At 41.6% G+C, this 20,509-nt stretch overlaps 1 protein-coding gene across 1 annotated transcript in view; it reads right to left on the bottom strand.

Annotated features, from left to right (window-relative positions):
- EMILIN2 (elastin microfibril interfacer 2) overlaps positions 1 to 20,270 on the bottom strand; it is a 35,867-nt gene extending 15,597 nt beyond the window's left edge. Inside the window, exons 1-4 of the mRNA XM_074146577.1 lie at positions 20,003 to 20,270; positions 19,712 to 19,834; positions 4,769 to 4,944; positions 217 to 2,151 (exon numbers count right to left, since the gene is read on the bottom strand). Coding sequence (XP_074002678.1) covers positions 217 to 2,151; positions 4,769 to 4,944; positions 19,712 to 19,834; positions 20,003 to 20,127 — 2,359 coding nt within the window. The 5' untranslated portion in view covers positions 20,128 to 20,270. The remainder of the gene's footprint in view (positions 1 to 216; positions 2,152 to 4,768; positions 4,945 to 19,711; positions 19,835 to 20,002) is intronic.
- Between the last annotated feature and the right edge of the window lie 239 nt (positions 20,271 to 20,509).

The following is a 20,509-nucleotide window of genomic DNA, read 5'->3' as shown; positions in this document are numbered from 1 at the left end:
TTTTTTTTGAGGGAGAATACTTTTAAAAGCACTCAAAGTCCTCGATGGTGTTCTAGAGCAAAAGCCAAAATTAGAGTCACTGTAAAAACAAAGTAGAAATTGTGTAATATTAAATTTTTCCTCTCTTGTTTAGTTCCTTTATAAATGACTCAGAAAAGAAAGCCAGCTGAAAATCAAACAAAAAAAAAGCATTTAAAAAAGAAAAAAAACCCTTACTTGTGTCAGGCTGAGATCTCAGCATGCCTTCAATGTCTGTGGTGATTTTGGAGACTTGACTGTAAAACTGTTGGACAGAATTTTTGAGGCCAGAAATATCTGTGGAATGAGATGCTATAGTTCCATTCATTTCACGGACGCAGTTCCATAAGCTGTTTATGTGCTTATTCAGACCTTCTTTTATCTTCTCCAAACTACCTGAGACAGAGTCCAGCTTGCCACAAACTTTTTCAACATGCGAGACTCTGCTCTCAACGTCCAAAACACCCTCCTTGATGCCTTGCGTCTTTTCTTTGCACTTGTTAAGATCATTCAGGATATGGTCATTCAATTGTTCTAGTCTCTCTTTCACTTCACCACAGCAATTATCACTGGGATGAGCAGTCTGATTTGCAAACGTCCTTTGCATTTGATCAATTTTTCGGAAGACACCTCGTTGTGTTTTTCTACAGGTAGAATTGACACCCAGAAGCTGCTCCTTGCAGCTATTCAAGCCATCTTGAATGTTCTTCACATCTTTATCCATGACATTTAGACTATACCGGAATACACGTACATCTCTCTGCATTTTCTGGATGTCACGTTGGTTACCCTTAATTAAGTTGAGTTTCTCATTAAGAGAGCTATTTAGAGACTGCAGGAGAACAGAGTTGTTCTCTGTTTTCAGAAGCAAGTGATTGTATTTGTTGTTACAATTTTCTAGCTCTTTCTGAAGGTCCTCTGCACCTTGTGGTGCAGGCTGACATTTCTGTCCACAGAGGTGTTCAAGCGACAGTAGTTTGTTTTTCACAAAATTCATCTCAGCTGTAAATTGCTCATTTGCAAATCCTGCATCACTGGGCAAGATGGGCCCAGGATTAATATACATTCCATCCGGGTCTGTGGTATTAGCGATCTCTAAAATAGTGCCACCTAGCCTATCTTCTAGGGCACGTAGCTTTTGGTCAAACAAGTCTCTCAATTCATCTACCTCAGCAGCTATAGCATTGCGGAGAGTTTCCTCAACGTAAAAGCAATGTTCTTCAGCATTTCGTTCTGTAACATTCATCCTCGCATCTAGCTCCTCCAACCTCTCACCAAACATGTCTTCTAGATCTGGAGTTGACAATCGACTGATTTCATTATCTATTCTAACGTTCAAGATCCTGTGTGCTTCCACAACTCTGTCAATCTTCTTATCTAAATCTTTTATCTGTTGGTCAAAGTAATTTCTCTCACCCTCCTTGCAACAACTGGACTTGTTTGATGGAATCTGAGTTCGGAGAGTATTTATTTCTTTCCTCAAGTCATTCTCTTTTCCTCTTATAACATCAATTATTCCTGAACAGTTACTGTCATTGTCATCACACTGCTGCTGGATATCCTGTAGTTTGTATTCACAGGAGTTCTTCAGATCTGCCATTTTCTTTTCAAATCCTTCCAGTATTTCCTGTCTGAGGGACTCAAATTTTGAGTCTATATACTCCTGATATATATTGTCACTGGGCATTGTTATTGTAGGTCCTTGTGCTGCCTCCTGCAGTTGTTTTAATTGTCCTTCATAGCCTTTTACTTTTCCATTCAGTTCCTCCAGCTTGTCGTTCCTCATCTTCAAGGCTTCTTTGACCTCAGCTAGCTCAGACTTTATATCTTCCATTTCAAAATCAATAAAAGGGTCTTTTTGATCTTTATTGCTGTGGAGTCCAGGCAGATGAATACTGTCTGTGTCACCACCAACTGCACTATCAGGCTCTGGGCGGTCATAAAGGTTATTCAGCCAAGTGACCAACATCTTACTCGCATCTTCTTGGACAGTCAACTTTAGGTTTTCATTCACACCTGCCACAGAGGACTGAAGTTCAAGCACTGATCGTGTAAGTCTAAACAATTCATCCTCAAGAAACTGCATCTTCTTCTCATATGGTGGAGGTTCCGGCACTTCTGTTGGTTCTGCATCTGTTTTATGGACATAAGAAAGTCTGGATGTAAATATTCCCCATGGTATCTGTTTTAATCAACTGAGGCTAATTTCACTTTTCTTTAAAGCTAAATAATGCTTTAAAATGCATAATGCTTGTTCCCTTTTCTATTCTTGTTTTCACTAGTTTATAATTGAAAAGTTATCAAAACCCTCCAAACTAAAAGTTTTAGCACATTGACCAATTCCTGCCAACATACTACATTGGCAATAAATAAATAAATTAGCAAGCAGAACCCTGCTTCTTGTTCAGCAATGAATCTAAGCTATAGCATATATAACAGACCATTATGATCCATATACACCACAACACAATCACCTTAGGGCCACTGCATTTCCTGTAACAATAATTTGGGATGTGCTGCTCCTAAATTCCCACTGAAAACTGAAGTGGCAATAATTTATGTGCCTAAAGCAGGTTTGTGCTCCAGTACTTTGCTGAACTGGAGTCCAAAAGCATCTACTGGATGGGGTTCTGCAAGATATTCCATTAACACACATGCTTCAAAAATACCTAATTATTTGACACATACTTAAGTAGGCAATGTGTATAAAAGGATTTACACATCCACACTTGTTCTATTAAAATAACACTCACACTATCCTCTTTGAATTAAAAAAGAAAAAGTAGACTTCTAGTTGCAATCTACTTTTTACCTAGCACAAATCAACTGATGAATCTGAAACCATCCTTTCAATCCATCTGTCACTGGCAGTACCTCACTTGTAGAGCCATGTACAATTCTGGACGTTCCATTTCAAGCAAAAATCCACAAAAATTACAGAAAACCAAGGAAGGATGGAAGGAAGGAAGGATAAAAAGGAAGAAGGACGAAAGGAAGAAACAGAAATATTATCAGAGGTCAAGAAAGTATAAACTGCAGTAAAAGCCAAAGTAATTTGTTATTTAGGTTAGAGGAGAATGAGAGTGATATTCTGAAAGATACCTGCAAACTGCTAAGGAATAAACTGTTTTCCATATCTGCTACTTATGGGACAGGACAAGAAGAACAGGCTTCAACTGGAGCAAGTCAAGGTACAGAAAGTGAAATGCCAGAAGTCACTGTCCACATGAGCACCAGAATTTCCACCACTAGAGGCTGGACAGACATAGCTGATCCTACCTTAGGAGTCAGATAAACAAACCCCTTAAGGTCCCTCTAGTCCTGTTTTCTGGGATTCTCAGCAACAAGGCACTAGTAAGTCAAGATACTGAGTGTGATCCCAAATAATCATCTAATATTAATCAAACCTGCAGTTAGAGCACCAATTGCTTTAGTTTAACAAACATTTAATACCACTTTAATGTGTAGATCCACATGATATTTATTTGTGTACTACCATGTATCTTTGCCATTAGGCAGAGTGGGGTAAACTCTACAAATATGTCATGTATAGTCCTAACTGTGATTTTGCATGGTATCTTTTATACAATTCATAATCCAAAGTCCATACTGAGATAGGGTCTGAAGGACATGCAGTGGGAATTTTTCTTAGTTTTAAACTGGATTTCAGCTTAAAGAAGGAAGGTAGGAAGTCACAAATGTACTCTTCAAGACTGGCAGAGTGGCCAGTTCCTTTAATAATAAAAAAGTATGCACACACAGAGTGCAGCTATTACATACACACTGGTCTTTTTTCGCACTGAATTACAGTCCTAGGGTCAGAGCAGAAAGAAAATACCTAGACGTAAGCAGTGTGCAAGTTACTTAAAGATATCACCATGTTTTATTATCATCTTTTGGAAATAATATTTTAGGTGGGCTAATAAAGTATTTTAAAAGCCTATTTTTAAAGCAGGTATATAATCTATAGGACCGGTTTAAAACCATATATTCAGTCCCAATCCATTCCACTACACAAAAAACACAAGTGGAAATCTGACTAAGTGCTATACGTGACACTAATCTCTGATATGTTGGGAAAAAGTCCACCAGAAGGAAACATCTGTTTATCATTTTTTGTTAAGGCAGAAAAGGCATAATACTGCAGTAACAGCACTCCTCTTACCCTTTCAGAAGACACTATCTTATACAAACATCATTCATTTATTAAGGTATTTTTTCAGCACCTGAGGCTTATCATTCCCTTACCCCTTAGTATTAAGGCAGGTAATGTAATATGAATCTGTAAAATCTACACAAGCCCTTGAACAAACAAAACACTGTGAAACTGCTAAAGAGCATTATATCTTGTTAAAATTAGTACCTTTTTTTTTGTTTTAATAATAGTTCCTCTCAAATGTATATATATATTTAATTTTTTTTGCTGAACATTGAAGAAACCACAAAAACCCCTGTAAATTCATACAAAAAAAAACCCAATCTTAATGCAAAGATTTTCCTGAACTATGAGTAGCCAGCTGGCATTTACGGCCAGTGTTCTACACCCACCTCTCCGTTATTCTTCAGGAAATTCTCTGCATCAAGACTGTTATTGCCTGGCAATTATTTTCCCACCACACAGTGTCTTCCATATGGATTTTCTACCTGCCAGTAGTTGAGTATAATAGAAACCATAATGGTTCTTATACTTAAAAGACAAAACAAAAAACCAGACATGATCATGCATATGAAAATTCAAACAAAAAGTTACCCAAGCCTTTCTTCACGACAGCTTTTGCTGGTGGTGTAGGACGACGAGCAGTGTTTGGCTTTTCCGCTGGGCCTTCTCTGCAGTCTTCCCCTCTGTACCCAGGACAACATCTCCATTCCAGCTCTGTTACCGTCTTATATGCAATTGTGTACCGAGGTCTGAAACTCGTTCGGTATCTGCCAAAACAGAAAGCATTTTAAACGATCCATAACCTAATCTGCTAGTTAGATTAAACCTGAAATTTAACCAGAGTTTTTATAAATGAAAATCAGTTAATTTCATATATGCTTTATTTTCTCCTTCAAACATCAAATGAACAAATGTTTCTGTCTAGGTTTTAAAGTTACTTGCACACAACACAGTCATGCCAGGGAGAGCAAATACGGCCACAGCAACAGGGGTTTTCATACATGAGCTGAGGGACAATGTGTTGTGGGAAGTGAAGGTTCATCTCATCAGACACTGCTGAGTTAACAGTGACCGCCACTGTATGACTCTATAAATTCAAAACCTTTTTCCTCTAACTAGTTTTCCTCACAAACCCACCCACAGGGCTGTGCTCGCAGCAACTCTTCTGGACATTAAAAAGCTTCTGTCTGACTGCTTTGTCCCACTTGTCTTTCTGCAGTCTCCACTTAAGCCATTCCTCAGAATCTGTATGTACGGAGCAGTCAAAGGTAGGAGGGATATTCCAGGGAAGGACGAAATACTGAAAGCATGAGTCAGATAAAGACATGAAAGAAGAAGTCAGATGAAAGAGTACAACCAACAAAGGAATCAACTCTTTCCTACTTCATTGCCCCAGTTAAGCTGAAGAGGACCTTGCAGACAAACCTGTGCATAATTTATGTATATACAACCTGAAGTTTCCACGATTAATCACTCAAAAGTTAATAAATAGCAAACTGATTCTGGTTGTGCAACTTTCTTTAACCATAGACTTCTTCCATAACTTTCCTTCAGTATGCGTACCGCGTGTTCAACTCCAGTCAGACACTATGGCATCCCACCAGACCCTAAGCAGAGGCTGTGCCATTTTATAAAAACTAAAGCAATTCAAGGTACAGTTTTTGGGTTGAGAGATGAGGAAAATAAATAAAGCAGGGATTCATCACCTGAGGTCTATAAATTGGTATACTTGGAACATGTACTGCAATACAAACAAAAAAGTTACCCCAATTTCTCATGTGAATTCCCCTCTCTGAATAAAACTAGTGTCATGCTATTAACCTTCCTATCACATTTTCAGAACTTTTTAAGATTATTTCAGATTAGAACAACAGTTAGCATTCATTAATGAATGACAGACTCACTTCCCAGCTGAGGTGTCCCTAAAGTAGCAATACTGGCAGAAGAAATACAGGAGGGCAGCGAAGGACTCAGCAGGAGCTGGTAACAGATTTCATTCATAGCCTGGCTGGGTTCATAGGGAGTGTCATTTGGGACAGAGAGGACATAGCGCAGAATGGGCACCAGAAGCAGCCATGCTATCACAGAAAAAAACCCAAACAAACAAACAAAAAAAAACCAACAAAAAAAATCGACTACACGTTTCACTAAAGTAAACATTTTCTTGTATTAATATGCAAAAATCATTATTGTTTAAAAATAATCAGTAATCAGCTACCAGATGGAAAGAGTTAAATCTTACACCAACTGTGAAACAGCTTCTATTGAAAGTCACAAAATGAGAGATTAACTGTTACTCATCAAGGCTTCTTGTTATGCACAAAAATAATTGCTGAAATAATAATTTTGTATTTTTTTACTCAGCATCTTCCACCTTCAGAGACATAATTTTAATATCATGTCCTGCATCTGATAGGCAGTTGCCGTTTTGGTAAGCTGCTTAGCAAACTCGGGGCAGGGAGGCTGTTCAAAGTGTTAACTACTAATTGTGAATTTGTTTATTTTCCAATCCTATCTTTCCCAGTTCGGCCATGATATATTCCAGTTTTTGCACTCAGGACATACTCTTATCTATAACCTCTCTTTTAAGGGGAAGAAGTTACTTTGACTCAAGACAATGTTATATTTTCCCAGCAATTCTGGGGCCAAAGAAGGGTTTATTCGAATAGGCCTCTCCAGATTTCCTTCTCCTGGGAATCTTCCTTGGAAGGCAGGGGCAGGCTAGGCTGTAACTCTGTCTATTAGCGACTCATAACTGAAGTGGCTTCCTGGGATTGTCAGCTTTTCAGGTTGTGACCTGAAGCACACACTCAGAGTGGGTTTCCAATCCTTTTTTACCTTATATGAACACCATATATGAAACAGCCTAAAGACTGTTTCACTCCAGCTCATCATTTCTTTTACAATTTTCACCAAAACATCTGCTGAATCCTCTTGACAAATGTAAACTACAGATATCCCAAGGTCAAGTGTTTTAAAAATTAAATAGAGGAGTGCTATGTCAAGGGCACCACTGGGAAGGACAACAACCTGGCCACCCAGGAACTGCCTTGTCCTTCTCCCTTATCTAAAGTATTAAACTATATCTCATGTAGGTAATTTGGGTTTGACTCCTTTCCTTCAAACGAGCCGCCAGAGTCAGAGGAATAACAGGATTAGGTAGATGCTTTAGTGTTTTGAAGTGGTCTGAGAATCATTACAACCCCTCTCACAACCACCACATTACTGAAATGCAAACTTTGAACTTCCAGATCAATTTTCACATGCCGGAAAGGGTTGTACATACTTTTCTCTGACTTCCATAAAACACTTCACTGCTCCAGACTTTGTGTGTGTTCCTCTCTATGCTTTCAAGGCCAAAATCCTTCCCAAAAATTGCAGTATTTTTACTATCTTCAAACAACATTAAGATACATTTCTCAATTTTTTCCTAAAGTTTTAAGAATATAGCTGAAACAAATTTTATAAAAGGGTAAGAATAACTTTTATGCAAATTCTGTACTTCTTTGCTCAAATTACAGCACAAGGATTTTCCTTGTACTGTTTCTGCCATTCCTATCGTACTTTTGACAAGTCTCTCTTCGCATACTTCCTCTGTAATTGCGTTCATCAATGTAGACACCTTCAGATGACTTCAACATTCAGACAAAAATAAATCACAAGACAAAACCAAATACAAAAGAAGAATATAAACAAATTAAAAGAAACCAAGCTTAGTTTAGGATTTTTCATATGGGCAAATTTAAAACTTTTCCAAACTCCACCTTAAAAATAAAAAATAAGCAAGTTTGACATTCTTTTTTTTTTTATTTCTATTCCTTACAAATTCTTGGGAGTCTGAGAGCTCAAGCAAATACATGAATTGGATCTGTTTTGATTTCAGCTATGGCACGTCCAATACAGACTAACCTGAATCCTAAACCGCAATTCTCCTAGAGGAAAAATAAGCTAGAATAAAAATGCTTCGAAATCTGGATGTAGAACAACCTTCATATTTTAGATCTTGAACTATGGTAACAAGACGGATGGCTCAGAAATTAAATTGGGATTTACTTACCGAGAACTATCGCTCCTCTATACCACCAGTCCAGTCCCACGTACTGCAGCAAGGCTAGTAATGTCAGGCTGGGAACAGGAACTTACCCTAACACTTTCCTCATTTGAATCCAGTCACATAAAAGTTTCTTTAAAACCACAGTTTTGTTGCTACAGCTTCCCTACCAATGACATGCTTCACACGCAGTTGGGGAAGTTGTCCATGCAAGGAATGGTGTCACTGCTGGCACCGTCCAGACGCACTCACAAATGACAGTCACCAGCACGCATGCCGCTCAAGGGACATTCTCAATCACACAACAAGTTTTTGAAAACCGTAACTTTGCTCAGTCGGTGGACTTCGCTGAAGGAGCTGGAGACTTCCAGGATTGTGCCACAATATAACAGGCTAACAGCACGAACACAATTACTTGGTTACGAACTTGGTTACATTTCGAACAAAACAAACCATAACTTTCTGCCAGGGACAGCATCCTGACAATAATTCATGATTCTACGTATTTTAATGACATAGGACTGGGAGCTACCAGAATATGCAAATCAGACATGTCTTTATTGTGCAGTATTTTGAATCCAATTGCTCAAAATCACAACAAACACAAAATATACAAACACAAACATACAAAACATACAAAGGGCACTCAGTTCAGACAGAGAGATGAAATGTTGCTTCTCTATGAAGATGGGCAGAGTTACATGGTTAGAACATAACATGCCCAAGTTTCACATCATTTTATCTTGAACGTGTGAATCTTTACACAGTTACCTCGTGAGGCAACTTGGTCAAAAGGGTTCACAAAAGTTTCTAAGTCTCTTAAAGAATTGAGGCTTCACTTTAATGCCTGTATATGCTGGAATGTAATTGAAAAACAGTAAAACATTAAATCTTCCTTCAGTTGACTTGGACTGCTGCTATTCAATTAGGTGTTAACAAACACAATTATTTTTACAAGTGTCTCAAACATATTAAAAAAAAAAAAAAAAAATCTTATGTAGGTAAAAGTTACATGCAATACACCAGCATTTATTGTGCCTAGCCTCACCCCATCCTCTTGTGGACTTCCAGCCCAAGACGATGGTCGTACCCTTTTGGTAAACTGAGCTAAATACTACAAATGAAATCATTATTTGAGAAAGCATGAATAGAGGGTGATTTCAACAGTCTCTAAGCTTTCCTCCCAACAGAGAAAATAAGAACAGCTGGTTTTTAGGAGTCTTTCCACAACAGGCTTATAACTACCTATGCCTACTACCTTCACCATGAATTCAACATGATGATCAAATGAGAAAACACATTCAGAACACTAATGCAAATCTTCACTTTTAATATCTAAGTATTTCACAGCTGAAATAAAGTCATACAGTGTGGCAATACCATTCAAATATTCCTCCTCTTTGAGAGAAACATATTTTCTTAGGAGAATTCTTAATTAGAAATACATGTTTGCTGAAAATGTGAGACATTTTGACTAGGGAACGAGTTATAATTTTCTCATGGTGCTAAACCACAGAAGGAAGCAGTTAGCACTGATATTTGGAATGTCACCTAATAGCGATAAAACAAATCAGAAACATTTGGACAAAACTGGTGGGAAAACATATGGCTCAGTTCTGTAACTAGATATTAACATTCAACCTTTTGGGAAATGCAAGGAGATAAGTGCCACCACATCCTCACTGTGAGGAAGGGACTGCAGAATCAGCATATGTTTCTACATAAGCAACGTGTAACATGTTTATTCTGAGCACAAAACTTCACAGTCGGTCCAAAATTCTGTAGTCATTGGAACAGGTCCCATAACTTCAGCAGCTTGCAAATCATGGTCTTATTGAATAGAAGATAGCGAGTCTTCACTATTTAATGTTTTTATTGAATGTAGATACATTCTTTGTAAATTATATAGCCTGCTCTTGCATGTCCCAGCCATCCAAATCTACAATATATTGCAATGGGAGTGCTGAAGTAGCACAGATACTCCCAAAAAATACTACTTAGAAGATATAATTAAATGCAATCATATTTTGACCAAGCATTTTTTATTTTGTAGGCTGCCAAGGCTTCCATTGAAAATATGCATAAGTTGGCCATTTATACTACACAGTTACTTAAACAGAACTAGTCAATCCCAAGTTTTCTGTTTCCCAAGAGTGCAGGCCTAATTGCAAGCCCTGCAGATGGTGGCAGAAATCCTAGTTCCACTGAAATCACGATGACTTTTAGCAATTGCCTGTAACAGTGAGTTTCAGCACACCTGAATTTCAGGTACCTACTGTGTAGGTATGGACAGGCTGTAGTTGTCTGGTTTTCCATTACAGCCAACAGAAATATAGTCAATACAACTGTCCCGGTTTGAAGTAAAACCGAACCAATTTTCTGTTCTGTAACTTTACATCCTAGCTAGGCCTCCTCTAACTCTCTGAAATTAACGGCATATTGTGGAGAAAACTGCTCGTTCTCAGAATGATAAGACCAATGTTTGTGCTCCATGCCAAGGAACGGTATGCAGGGAGGCCCTTGCTTATACTTATTGCTATAACAACCAAGGTCAGCCAATTTTGTTATTTGCCCCCTTAGAGGGTCGGAAACGGAAAAAACGTAGAGGGGTCACATCGGTGGGGAGGAGCGGACAGGACAGGTGACCCAAACCTGACCAACTAGGGTATTCCATCCCATCTGCCCCATGCTCAGTATAAAGGCTGAGGGATCAAAGGGTCAGCCCCCTTCCTGCGATGGCCGACGTCCAGAGAGGACTCTGTCTGTTCATCTGCCTTTGATCCCGATCCGTGTGTTCCTGACTCCAGAGCTGGAATCCAGTTCCCATTCGTCACTGAGTCCAGTCTGGGACTTCCCCAGTGCCTGCCGGTGATGTAACTGACATCCTGGGAGCTTGATACGGTTTTGTATATATTGTATCTATTTCATTATTTTCTTCTTTATTTTTATTTTAATATTAATTTTTCATTAAAGTAGTTTAGTTCATTCTAAACTTCTGAATCTCCTTATCTCTTTCTCCTCCTCTCTCCTCTTTTAGGGGGGGGGAAGGGGGGGGGAAGGGCCATCTGCCGGTCCGGTTTTGGTAAATTCAGTCGAAACCACGACAACAACCAGCAGAGTCACAACAGGGCTGCATCTTGTCCAAAAGTCATTATTTACATCCGATTACCTAAAGAACATGCTGGACACCACTGACTTGCATTTGAGTCACCACTCCTGCAGGTGCCTAAACTCCCATTCATCCCTCTGTATGGCAGACAACTGAAGTTAAGGTGAGTCGAATCCCACTTCTGGATTTTCTTCTTTTATAACTTTGCTACTACTCAGCAGCGTTGGCAGCTGGCTTGTGCTCCAGCCCACAGATAAGCTTAATTTGAGAAAAATATGTCCTTACCAAGAATTTATCCTAAGGCATTTACGGCAAGCGGTGAAAATATGTTTTGACAAGAACAGATTAGCCTACAGAAGTCTAGGTGTTCACTGAAAGCAAGCTGTGGAGTTGGTAATAAATCCCAATTATATGCTGCGCAAAAATCTATTTAAAAAGAATCCTAGTGAACCCCAAAATATTTTTTTTATTTTGATCTGGCATTAGAGACACTAAGCTGCTTCTTACAGATGGACTTAAAGTCTTATCTTTCCAATGCTACTCTTCCTTTAGCTGGCATTTTTGCTTTCCAAAGTTTATATAAAGAAGGTCAGTACACGTGTTTGCAGACACTAGGGTCTGGGGAATTACTGTTCTTCAAAAAATGCCACTGACATTACACACTAGCCCAATGCCTGGCCCAGTCTCAGCCATCTCAATTGAAATTCCCGAAAGGCCACGGTCAAGTCTTCACATAACATAATAATCAGGCTCTTACATTCATTATCAAAAGCAAGCAGAGAGTGTTTCAAAATTGTTTGCGTTGGGAAAGACACAATTTTGAGGCGCCCCTGTGGAATACATAAAGTTATGGAGACCTCTACTAATGCCTATTACCACAGAGGCTCAGTTTCTCTGGGCTCACAGAGGCACATAAGGGTGCTTTCAATAAAGTTTGCACTAATGTGTAGCATGGCTGACATTTGCACCAGATCTATTCTGAGCTAAGTCCTGAATAAAAAGCTGCTACTGGTTGAGAGCATACACCAGGGCTGAAACTGAGGGAAAGCCGGAGAAATCAAAGCACTGTGCATCTCCAGGAATGCAACTGCCTGATGTGTACACAAGCAAGAAATCACCCATCCACGTCACTGCAAAGGGTGCTTTAATATCAGACTACAGAAGCACTGTATTTCTACTAAATGTGTCATAAAATAGGAATGAGCATTAGAGGCTAAGTACTTTTTCCAGTGTTCATTGTTTATTCTGTGCCTTCACATCACCTGGGAAGCACGACTGGAGCAGAGATTGCCTTCTGTCTGGAAGAAATTGCCAGGGGGCAGAGACCTGGCACAGGCGCCTTGAATTTCTCCCTCCTCCTACATCCCCTGCATATTGGCCCTCAGGATGGAGGGAGAAAATTTGCTTTCCTCCACCCCTGAAGAACACTGTCCCCTCATCTATAGGTGCCAGGGAGGAGCAGAGAATCATGGTGCCCAAATCAGCTCACTACAGCTTGGTCTCTCTTATGTAGTTCTCTTTAATCTCTTTAATTGGTTCAATACATCCAAGAGAACCTGGCTGAACTTTACTGAAGAGTTTGGGCTTTTTTCAATACGAGGGTCAGAAGATTACAGGAACTGGTAGAATACAAAAATGTTCAACTCTTCTCAGGCAACACCACAGGGTTTCAAGTGTGGCTCCATTCAAATCTCCAGAAGTGCCCTTAATCATTACTTATACAGAGTATTTTGATGCCACTCATCTAAGTTAGAATTCTTCTATCCAAAAAAACTGAGATTCAAAACAAAATTTTCTCTCTTGGGAGAGAAATGTTTCTTCTTGAGATGAAACAACAAAGGGACTGAACACTCTGAAACACGCCCCCATGTCTCATACTAGTCATTTCTAGCTGATGTGTATATATATCCATACACACACACACACACGTATTTATCTATCTGTCTGTCTAATTCTCTCTTAGCTGCCAAGGATTGATTTTGAAAAAGTTGACCACTGAAGTCCAGTAGGAAATGCCCAAAAAATACTTGTCAGGTTTAAAATTTTATTATGCTTAATGTTCATGAATTACCGCTCCCGAATGCTAGGTTGGCATCCTCTTCTTACAAGCAGAAAAAACAACACATAACTTACAGGCACAGACAGTCTGTGGCAAGGCTCAAAGCAGAGCTTTGTTCTTGGGATTTACAATCATGAATTATCTTACATGGTTGCTTCCTTCCATTTTGTCGGAAGATAAACCTATGCCAGTCAACCACACGCTGACAGACCAACAGCAAGCTACTAAAGACTCACTAAATAAAATGGGATAGGAGAACCCTGAAAATACCGTCCTTTCAAAAGGATTTCAGAAAAATTTTGTAGAACAACACTGTGATGTAGTCTAACAGTGATGGGACAGGAGGGATTTTGCAACAGATAATGTATTAACAACATTCTCACCTGCCTCTTCCAGCAGCAGGGACCAGGTTTCTCACCTTACACCAGTGGAAAGGTCAAGAAAAGATGCAGAGCACTGCTCCCGATAAAGCTGCCTGAGAAACTAAGCTCCAGTAGTATCTATTCTGCTTCTCTGCCCATGAAATAAACTTATTTCTAGTATTATTCCAAGAAAGAGCTACTGCTGACAGATTACTTGAAAACATACACAGATAGAATAGATAACCAATATCTTCACGAATGCAGGAGCTAACCTGGAGGACTAGCTGGGACCCAAACTTTCAGAATAAAATGCAGTATGGTTTTGAGAGCTGATACTTTTCAAGACACCTGGTCAAAAGTGAACCAGAGAGGTGAAGAAAGATGAAATGTGAATGCAAGAAAGAAGTCAGATGGGAGTAACAATCTGCAACATGAAAAATTGGCACTGGCCACTTTCTAATAGCGCAGAAGGTTCCTTGGTTATTTGGGTGATTTATGAAAAAATAGGCCTTAAACAGGTCAGCAGCTCCCTAAAATTAACAATTTGTTGTTTTGGCCAACAGTTTGGTGCTTAACAGAAGAGGCCCCAGACCTCCAGGTCACACATTTCTCAAACCAGAAAAGCATTAAAAAAAATCTAATTATTTATACTAATGTGAACTGAAGAGCAGTTTGTGATTTTTTTTTTTTTTTTTAAATTATTGCAACAAACTCGGAATGATGTGTGAGATGAAAATTCCCTGTCTGGTTCACAGAGAAGAGAGGCTCTGTTGCGTTCAATGCATGGAGGCAGAGATGCACATTTCAGGCCCAGGGAGACAGCCAGGAAAGTTTCCCACACGCAGCAGGCGCTCAAAGACTTTCAAACAAGCACTCCAGGAAACTCAAGTACGTTCTGAAGTTTTTTAAGTTTCCTTGCTGTTTTCAATGCACAACCCCTTAGGCTAACCTCCCTATGTAGTCAGCTAGCTGGAGCCTGTACAAAGAAATTCTGCTTCACACAAAATACACTAAGTAGGGAAAAAACCTCCTGAAGACCTTTCTAGATATTTGGAGGGGAAACATTAAACAGCCCTCACTTTCCCTTCAAGTTTTTGTGCATCCTGCAAGTTTGTCTTATGAGATACGCATTGTTAGAAGCCAGTGGCAAACACAGGCTCTGATCTGTGCTGACTTGTGTATCTACCCTGCCTGGTGCTGAGCACTCTGACACAGGTTTGTATGCTTAATTTCTAGAAATTGAACAGTCTCAGAGAAAACTACATTGGGACTGTTGAAGGGTTGAAAACTACATGTGGATTTCCTACATATTCCTACACTGGGGCTGACGTGCTTCACCCAGGTTGTTCTGGGGTTACCAGAAAATGGTAAATCAATGAAGCCATTTATCTTGAACTGGAATTCTGAAGTGCTGTTTTTCAGTAATAAAATTTCCACATTTACTCAGCATTATTTTATTAATAAACACTGAATACTGCTTATTAAAAGCTGTGCATTACTCATAAGTATAGTCATCTATCCTGATATTTATGATTGCAGAAAACTAGCAGTAACAGTCTCTAAAGTTCTTGTAGTCTTTTGCTTTAAATCTTCATCTTGGCAATGATTAAAACCGTGATTAGTTTAGCAGCAGGCTTATTTATGGTCATTTGAAAGTATTAAATGACAAGAAGTTGGAAAATATTGCTCAATGAGAGATTTGGAGAGGCTTGCTAATTTAGCTATTGATTCATTCATCATTTTCTTGACCATTTTCTAAGTATGCGCAACCTAGTGAAATAATGGGTTTGATTATTATACATTTATCATCAGTGTTGAAAAGCTCACACTAAAGCATGAAATCCACTCCCCACAAGCTAAGGACAGGTGAGCCGACTCGTTACACACTTGAGCACACAAACATCTTTACTCACATGAGCAGAATTAATGGGGGCTGGTACTTAAATTAGGGGATCTGATAAAACATCCTTTCTTCAAGCCCCTAAGCAACCTGATCTGACTTTGAAGCTGGCTCTGCTGTTAGCTGGGGGCTACAGGGGGATTACATGACCTCCAGAGGTTCTTCCCACTCTAAATTTTTTTTCTATTTGATTTACTACCTCGCACAGGGAAGTCCCATTTGCCAGTTCTGTAGCAAAGATGAAAAGCCAGAAAACATCCCTCTGCCTCAGCCGCTTCAGTGCACTTCAAACTTTAAAATTAAAACCTTACCATTAAAGAGGCTTTGCCCAAAAATGCTGAGCCATAAACTGGAGCACCTATGCCACAGCCAGGTGTCTCAACATACTCTACAGCACAAGAGGCGAGGCAAAACAAAACTGGTGTAACAAGATCCTACTCTGAAGCAGCTACGTTGACCAGAGGGTGTCCAAGAGAAGCCACAGCCCTAAAGAGCGTGTAGGATCCAGCCAGAAGGGAAATGCATTTTGCTTTTAGAATCAGAAAACGCTGTTACTGACAAATTCCTAATAATGCTAATTAAGTTACTAAACCATTCATAAGAAAGCTAGGAAAGGAAATTCCCAACAAAAGGAGCAGGGAGGGGTCAGTTATTTATGAAGCAATATTAAATTTCAAAACATACAAGTTCTTTTTAGTGGGTAAAAACACTTTTTGTATAAGTATCTTTCAGTCCAATGACCCACTAATAACAAAGTTCCTCCCTCCTTTGCTAGTCACAGTTTTAAGAAAAATAAATCAGGAGCCCCCCATACTTCAAAGAGAACATACTTCAAAGTGCCCTTCTGCTTCTTTTTTCTGCTCCCTCTCTTCCTATCTCTTAAGCAGCCACACTTCAACTCACATTTATCCTTGACACCTTAATCAGCCAAAGCATTCACTAACTTTTCAGTGAGGAAATGCACTATTGAGCCCAAATACCTATAAAACACTTAAACAATGAAGTGTAATAATATCCTGAATTTCAACTCAACATTTCAGGAAATAACCCTGTAGCCAAACTGAAATTACAGTTAGCACTCCTAGAAGCGCAGTCTTTCCAACAGTGGTGTTTTGGTTTTTTTTTTTCAGACAAAAGATATTGTAATGGGCCTAAAGGGTAGATAAAAAGGATTCAGGCATTGGTATGATTTTTAGGCTTAATCACCAAAGCTTTCTATTTCTAAAACAAAAATGAATTAAAAAAAAAAAAAAGAGTGCCGACTATAATCCATATCTGAAATACACACTCTTTTATATGTGAAGAACATGTGGAATTCAGGAGTACACTGTAAGTTTAAGGCAATGAAACACTCTCACATAAAATGCAATGAGCTATTTACGTAATTGTTATGCATAACCTAGACTGTACCTAAACACTAGAAGGGCTCTTTAAACCTAGTCTTAAACTAATTTAAATCAATAGTAAATTCACTGACTGACAAAAAAAAAACGCTAATAATACTTAAGTACTAATAAACCCCGTACATCTATGATACCATTAACAAACTCTTTGTTTGATTTGGATCTCACTGTCTCCACTATCTGTAGCAGAATGAGCTCTTAGATGAACCACGGGTATCAGAAGGAGACTACACAGGGACTGTAGTTTATTCCGATGAATATCTGCTATTTAGTTCATTTTTAACTTCTCTACGTAAGCATACAAAGGAAAAAAGAGAATAATTTCAGAAAAGCCCTCACAGTCAATTCTTTGTTGCTTTTATAGCTCTTTCCTGTCCTATTTTTGTCAACATTAGCTAACAAACATATACAAATACATTTTGGTATTCAGACCACTACTCCTACAGAATTAAACAATACTTTCCAGAGGAATTAAGTTACTCCTGCTTGCAGGGAGTTGCAGGATTTGAACCCTATATTTCAAATGCTTTGGATTAGTTCCTTTACTACTCTGCCACTAAAAGAATGCAAGTACCAGCAACAGACAGAAAAATAAAAGTCACAGCCTACAAGCGGAGATTTTGCACACAATAACATTTCAAGATTTTGGCTTTCAGTGTTAATCTGCTGGTGCTGTAATAGGTACTTAAAATATTTTATGTTAAGAAGAAGGAATTGTTTTGCAGTTGCCACCAGGGTTATGAAGAAAATAAGTGTTATGTTCACCAAAGAAAGTCAAATTGAGGAAACATAGGCTTATGATAAGTATCTAATTCCATTCTAAAAGAACAAAAAAACCCCATGAGATTGGCCACAGCAGGGGAGACCAAATACCTGTTTAGCCCTATATTCTCTCTCTGCCAGCAGCCAACTCCAGATGTTTAGAAGAAGCACAAGGACAGACGATGCCATTACACTGAACCACAGAGTAATCTGGAAGGGATGGGACTTCTGGAGGTCACCCAGTCCTGCCCCCTGCTCAAGCTGGGCTTCCCCTTCTGACTCCTGCCAAAGATCTCACCCGTTCAAGCAGTTCGTGGTTCAGGAATTTCCTGAGCTAGAAGCAATGCCTTTGCACTTTCTTCATTATCTGCTAGCAGGTAGTCCAAGAAAATCCTAATTTACTGCCTCTGAAATTCCTTATCTTAATGCTCGGTGATTTATGTGTTCAAAGACCTCAGCTTCAACCCCTCCTCACTCCTTCATAGCTCCGCTACAGAGACTTCACAGGACAGAGGGCACACCCCATTACACAGCCCATAAGCTCAGTCAGAAGTCCAAAATCACCAGTTCTACACTCCAAAGAGAAACAGGGGAAATTACACAATACGGTGTTACTCAGCTGTCTGTAGCCTTTGTTATTTCCCTCAAATTCCAGTGTTTATATATTCCAATAGAGAAAAGCTTTTTTTTTTTAACAAAAGTAACAATCCAAACAAACAGAAAAGAGTGGATTTGAATGCCAGATGCCCAGCACCTATTTTCACAGGCGCCAGGATGGCAGCATCATCGATGTCCACAGTCTATTTCAGTACCACTCCAGAGCTAGCAGTACCAGTCTCATCCTCACTGTTTCACGTCAAAATGAAAACTAGTTATTCTTTGTTGTAAAAGAATCCTCACCATCACCTCAGTCCAACTCTGAGCCTAATCCCTTGAAAATCTATGCGTGTCTTTCCACTGACTTCTGAGGGAGGTGAAATGGTTTCACAGAGTGCTTATCACCTACAGCTTTCAAATGAGAGCGTGCAAATATTACTGCTTTTCAAGTGGGGAAATTGAGGAAGGGGGATTTGCCTGAAATTAGCCAGGTGTGATACAGCTGCTCCCTGCAGGCTCACACAGCCTTGCTACAGCATACCGTGCTGTAGGCGGTCACTCTACAGACTACCACGCGGTCACACTCAGTCGCATGAAGCTTAAAATCAAACAAATAACTTTGTATTATGCCCTGTAAAAATCTCTGCACTGGCTGCTCTCCTTGCTGGACAACCGACAGGGATCCACAGATTGTAAATGTGCTGGCTCACGGTCTTGGCTCACCCTCGCCCTTACGCACACATCCAGCCACACACACAGCAACCATAAAACCGGTTTTGAGTGCCGCTGTACCCTGGCAAAATCTGGATCGGGGTGCGTAGGTGCGCCCCTGGCAGGTGCTGGTGCTCCCGCTGCCCACGGGAAACGCCTGCGTGCTCACCGCCTCCCTGCACACCTTGCGGGGTGTCGAGGCGTGCCAGGATGGGGTGAGGAGGCAGGCCAGCGCGGGGTGACCAAGTGGGCCACCGCGGGGTGATGAGACGTGCCAGCGCCGGGCAACCAGGCGGGCCAGCGCGGCTCCCTTTCAGCTCTGCGGACTGGCTGCACGGACCAACAACGCGCTCAATCTGGCTCTAATTAGCTCCCGGCAGCCTTGTGTCTGCAATGAGAGGGAGCGCTTTGTTCGGGGCACGCTGGGGGACCAGAAGGCGCCCTCCCGCCCCGGCCGTGGAGGCTTTTTGGGGTGCTGGGACCGGCCCGAGCGCAGCGGCAGCCACCGCTGCTCCAGCGGGACTTGGCACGGGGTGGCCAAAGCGCTTCCCCTCCCCAGGTCGCCTCTTCGGCTACTTACACCGGGGTGGGCTGGCAGGGGAACTGGTTCCAGGCGCACTTGTACTGGGCCTGGACGTAGCTCTCCGTCCCGTCCAGCACCGAGCAGCTCACGTTCTTGTTCACTATGTAGGCACACCAGTTCCTGAGGGGGGAGAAGACAACGGCCGTCAGGGACGGGCAGCGGCATGAGGGAACCCACACACTGCCCCAGCCCGCCCGCCCCGGCTGCCCCAGCCCGCCTCAGCCCGCCCCGGCTCGCCCCGCCGCCGGCAGCGGCCCCGCAGCCCCCTGCGGGGCGGGCGGTACTCACTTGCTGCGGGAGCCCGGCCGGGTGTAGCGCAGGTGCGGGGTGGCGTGGCTGAGCCCGGCGCCCAGGGCGAGGAGGAGCGGCAGCGCCCAGCCCGAGGGGGCCGCGGACCCCGGGCACAGCTCCATGGGGCGATGGGGCAGCGGCGGCGGGCGAGCGGGGAGGGCCGGTGCCTCTCCGCTGGCTCCCTCCGTCCGTCTGTCCCTCCGTCCGTCCCGCCCGCCCTCGCCCCGCTCCCAGCTCCCTCACTGACGCAAATCCCCCCCACCCCGTTTCCGCCCTCCACGGCGGCTCCTCGCCCCCCCTGCGGCCGAGGCGCCGCTCCCCTACACCCCCGCCCGGCCGGCCCCGGCCCCGGCCCCGCTCGCTGCCGGCCCCCTGCTCCGCTCTCGCCCCCCAGCCGAGGAGGAGCGGCGCTGCGCGCCGGCGGAGGGGCAGCCGCCGGCCCCCACATGGCGCCCGGCCGCCATGAGCGGGGCGCACCCCAGGGGGCAGCCCCCGCTGCCCTGT

This window comes from Numenius arquata, chromosome 4 (genome assembly GCF_964106895.1).
Source record: "Numenius arquata chromosome 4, bNumArq3.hap1.1, whole genome shotgun sequence".
NCBI classification, from domain to species: domain Eukaryota; kingdom Metazoa; phylum Chordata; class Aves; order Charadriiformes; family Scolopacidae; genus Numenius; species Numenius arquata.
This window is presented reverse-complemented; position numbering and strand designations above follow the sequence as displayed.